General features: G+C 37.1%; 1 protein-coding gene across 1 annotated transcript in view; it reads left to right on the forward strand.

Annotated features, from left to right (window-relative positions):
- LOC115242743 (SET and MYND domain-containing protein 4-like) overlaps positions 1-4,878 on the forward strand; it is a 39,572-nt gene extending 34,694 nt beyond the window's left edge. Inside the window, exons 5-7 of the mRNA XM_029819266.1 lie at positions 504-625; positions 1,216-1,680; positions 4,183-4,878. Coding sequence (XP_029675126.1) covers positions 504-625; positions 1,216-1,680; positions 4,183-4,610 — 1,015 coding nt within the window. The 3' untranslated portion in view covers positions 4,611-4,878. The remainder of the gene's footprint in view (positions 1-503; positions 626-1,215; positions 1,681-4,182) is intronic.
- Positions 4,879-4,903: the final 25 nt, after the last annotated feature.

Consider the following 4,903-nt stretch of genomic DNA (forward strand, 5'->3'; position numbering starts at 1 on the left):
TTTATAATATTATATTTATTATAATATTATATTATAAATAATATATTGTTAAATATTGTTAAATATATTATTTGAAACAATTGTTCAGTATTAGATAAAATTGTTCAGTATTAGATAAAAATTGTTAATAAAATCGAGACAAGACAATACAAGACAAGATTTTTGCTACCAAGATTCACTCAAGACCAGGACAAGATTTAAGTTCACGAAAATTTTCAATACCGATACACAATATTTTTACGAATATTGTCTTGTCTTGAATCTCGTGCAACCTTATTTTTTACACAGAGTGATTTGTCTATTATAGATCCGCGTTTGTATATATATTATCGTAAAATTGTTAATCGATAGATTAAAACTTATCGGGATTGAATCTCGTCGCTTTCGCAAGCGCGGAAAAAGTTTTCGCCCTCGGTTTTTATTCGTTAATTTGCATAATTCACTCCCAACGGCTAACCCCATCTTCCTTTCGATCGATCTACGAATATCCGGGAAATTTTTAGACTGAAAGCGCCGATCGGATGCCCGAATTGCAGTTGCGTCGCTTTCTGCGGGAGAAAATGCAGGGACATCGCGATGGCGACGTATCACAAGTACGAGTGCAAAATACTCGCATTGTTGATAGGTAAGGATAATAAAAGAAAGCTCTCTTTATACAGTATCGTTATAAAGTATTATAGATATTCGATAACATTTTCCCTGGTGAACATTGCAATGTTTCTTCTTCAAACTCAAAACAATCTTTTCTTTATTAAAATTTAATTAGACATCATAACTTTTTGCGATATTTGATATCTCTAGATTATTTAGTAACTATAATATTTTCAATAAAAATGTTTTGCAAAAATAAAGTCCATCAAAAATTTATTGAAAATCTTCTTCAATTTTAACGTTACATAATTAAACAATTATTGATATCTCAATTAATATCTCTATAATCTTTATGAAACCATTTCAATTAAACAAAAAATATGCATTGCGTGTATCAAATTTGCTCGATACAATTAATAAATAGTAATTAATATAACCGGCGATGTAATAATAATTTATATGTGAAATAATGAGTTCTATTATATTCCTCGAGAGAGAGAGAGAGAGGCATTCATCTCCGCAAATAAAAGGTCCATTTTATACGCGCAACTTGGCATTTCTTGAGCGTCATAACCGAGATTCTTACAGGGTAATTATGAGTCGCTCTTGAATTCCCTCCTTCAGGCTCCGGCATGAGCGTACTCAGCACGGTCGCCTTTCGGATGGTGACGCAGGAGGGCCCGCGGAAGTGTTTGAAGATCTACGAGGAGTTAAAGAAGAGCGGCGGCGAAAAGGTCGCGACGTCTTTGACGACGTCTACGACGACGACGATACCGGATATGCGTGATGCGAAATCGTCGACAACTAGCCGGTCGGCCAGGAGAAGGATCAGACGGAGGAAGCTGAAGGAATCGAGACGAGGCGAAATTGAGATGAGGAGGGGAGGGGGACAGGACACAAAGGAGTCCCGCGAGAGCGGGAACGACGACGACGACGACCACGACAATGTCGACATGGCACCGTACAATCTGGTGACGCACGCGAACAAGCGGACGGGGAGAGACTTCCTAGAGAGATCGCTGATGGCGGTCTTCCTGCTCAGATGCCTGCAGAGAGTCGGCTTCTTCGCGCATCCCACGCCGGACGACGGTACTTATCATCGGTTTTACCCTCACAAAGGATCTTCCCTCTCTCCCCCCTCCTCCCCCCCCCCTTCACGATCTGTATTTAACTTGGATATAATAGGGAAAAAATGTGCTCGCTCGCGCGGAGGATCAACTTTCGATTCAGCAAATTCTTCTTCACTCGCGAGCCATGAAGCCGTAATTTTAACAACGCTCAGCGAAAAGAGTCGCGGAAAGTTTTTGCCGAGAAGCCGAGAACGGCGGAAAAGGGGGGGTGGTGGTGGAAAGGTGCGGGAGGAATGCGCAGGGAACTGGNNNATCTTGAAATAAATATTTTTTATATTAAAATTTTAAGTAATTTATTTTAAAAATGATATTTTTTATTACATGCAAATAATAATTTATTTAATACAACAAAACATTTTTGGAAACAAAGTAGATATTTATTTAAATAAAAAAAATCAAGATTAACAAAATGTATTTATCTGATCGAAAAAAATTTTATTTTTATTGCATGTATTCTCCGGAATATAACTTTTAAATATAAAAGTAAGAAATCTAACGTGTGTGAAATTGTTACGAGAATAATTTATCATTATTCTTGCGAAATAAAAGATATCTCTGTGAAAACGTTCCTCTTTATGCGTGTATATAAAATCTTTTATTACAATTTTTCTCATATACACACACAAGTTTACGAAACGCACGCGGTCTCGCCGAACTTTGCGCTCTGGCAAGCGTGCGTGACTCGTCTTCATTTGCATATTAATAACGCGGTCGTGTAAAAGAGTAGACCGCCACGGTAGATGGGAGCTAATTAGTATAACCAGACGGTACACAATCGCCTGTGTCATCGCGCGAATTATTAATCGACCGCTCGTAGTCTGTTAAACGAACTTCTTCCGGAGTCCTTCAACAAGTTCGCGCGCTTTGTTAGCAGAAAACCTTTATTCCTCGTCTAAATAAATCTTTTAACTTTCGCCGAGTTTATATATCTTCCCGTGAGTACTTAAAGAAAATCGACAAAATTTTAGGTAAAATAATCTGCGTGTGAGCTAAAAATTTGTCAAATAACTTTTGCAATTATAAATGATTATATATTCGTTGGAGTATAATAGAATCTTCAATTTATGTTTGATTAAGTCAATATAAACAACGTGTAATTGGAGTTAAGATATTAATATCCTCTTCCGCAGAATTTTGTGTATTTACAGATATAATCGCGAGATTTCTACCAAGATATCTATTAACGCTAATTAAGTACGTGGATTCGCGTGTATTTCGGGCAGCACTAAAGCGCGTTCGTGATGACTTCGTGGGTCGCGGCCATTATACGCGAAATTACACCAGCGCGCTCATTATTCGGTAATGTCACAAACTCGTCTGCGTTACTCGGTGCAGGCGGAATTGTTCACGTTATTAACGTCGCCGGTGCCATTGTGATGATTACGATTATTATTTCATGGCGAAGTAATTGCATCGCCCCCGACCTTTTTCGATTTATTAAGTTGCGTACTTGATAATAACTTTCCCCTTTCGGATAATGGCTGAATATAACGACTTTTAATACGATATTTGAACACGTGTGTGTCAAATATTTAACTGAGATAAGTATTTAAGTAATGGAAAAAAATAAAATAAAATCTCAACAAATTTAAAAATAAAATTTAAAATTTAAATTGAAAATTGAAAATAAAAATAAAATTTTTTTAAATCGAATACATTTTATTAATTTTGATTTTTTTACTTGAATAAATATATACTTTGTTTCCAAAAATGTTTTGTTATATTAAATTAAAAATAAAGAAACGTCAAAATATTAATACGATAACGAATAAAAGCATGAGAATGTCACATAGCAAGAATAATAAGCAATCGAAAGAGAGAGAGAGAGAGAGAATAAACAGATGTTTGTCGAGATCGTTAAAAACCGCAAGTCCCGACGAGGCGAGCGCCTCAAAGAGACGAAACGTCGGTGCCATAAGGATGCTCCTGTCGTCAAAGGTACTTTTGTGTTCGTTCGTCGTAAGATTCTTGTACCAACTCCAACGACACGACCAGGTGCTTTTATCAGTTTCGCGGTAATTTTCTGATAGTAGCACTACCCGCTACGTTTAATGTCTTTTACGTCGACGACAACGAACGCGTGTCTGTATACGTGCGTCGACGATATTTTCTCCTTCACAGAAATAAACTACGAAGCTCTCTTTTGAGGACGCTGAACAAAAGTTCAATTATAAGTAATTATTTCGTCATCACGCTAACGCAAGATTCTTTTAATCGCATGTTTCCACTCTAATGTTTCAGCGATTTTTTTTTTTTTTTTTTTTGGAATTATATATCCGAAATATTAGCCAACTGAATAACAAAAAATTGCCTTCCTTAATTAATTTAATTAATTTCGTTATTTTATTTTATTTTAACTTGGTTTAATTACAAAGATATATTCACAAAAATTGAAAAATTGTGCAACAACTCTTTTGACGATCTTCCGTACGAAAAAAATTAGAACAAGGAATCTGAAAAGGAATCTTAAAGGAATTTTTGACAGCATTTGAGACATCCTGCGCAAGAGTTATAATGAAAATTTTTGACATGAGAAAATATTCTTTCGAGCGTTTTTCCTTCCCCAGATGTCCTACGGAAGGATGCAGCGGACTGCATTCGCGAGCGCAGCAACGGCCGGGTAAGCTGATAAAATGTCCGGGTTGTCAGAAGAAGATCTGCTTGGAGGATCGGCTCGCGTGCCTGCAAGAGTGCGAGACGCTCTATACCCGCGGATTGGCTAGTATGGAGGATGAAAGGGTCGACGAGGCGATCCGGACGCTGTGCGACGCCTTGAAGAGATTTCACCGAGTCGCCTGTCCACCGCATCGGGACACCCACCTGGCCGAAATTGCCTTAAGCTCTTGTCTGATCGATTACGGGAATACTTGGAGACCGGTCGTGCTTTGAACGCGCATGGAAGGAGAAGAAGAAAGCTGGCTGTGTAGGAATCTCGACGAATCCACGCCGAGTGAACATGTCCTTTGAATAAAAGACGAGGGTGTTTGTGACCCTTTAATGTAGACACCCTGTGGTCGGGCCAATTTATTCGATGCATATATTGTGATATTTTAAGACATATATATACTCTCGGCCAATATTCTAAATCATTTTTAATTCGAAAATTTATAAAATTTAAGGAATAAAATTAATTTTTCTTCTAATAATTAATTAAAAATTAATTATTCTATTATTTCATTTTA

Source organism: Formica exsecta, unplaced genomic scaffold (genome assembly GCF_003651465.1).
Source record: "Formica exsecta isolate Colony F162 unplaced genomic scaffold, ASM365146v1 scaffold62, whole genome shotgun sequence".
In the NCBI taxonomy this organism is placed as follows: Eukaryota; Metazoa; Arthropoda; class Insecta; order Hymenoptera; family Formicidae; genus Formica; species Formica exsecta.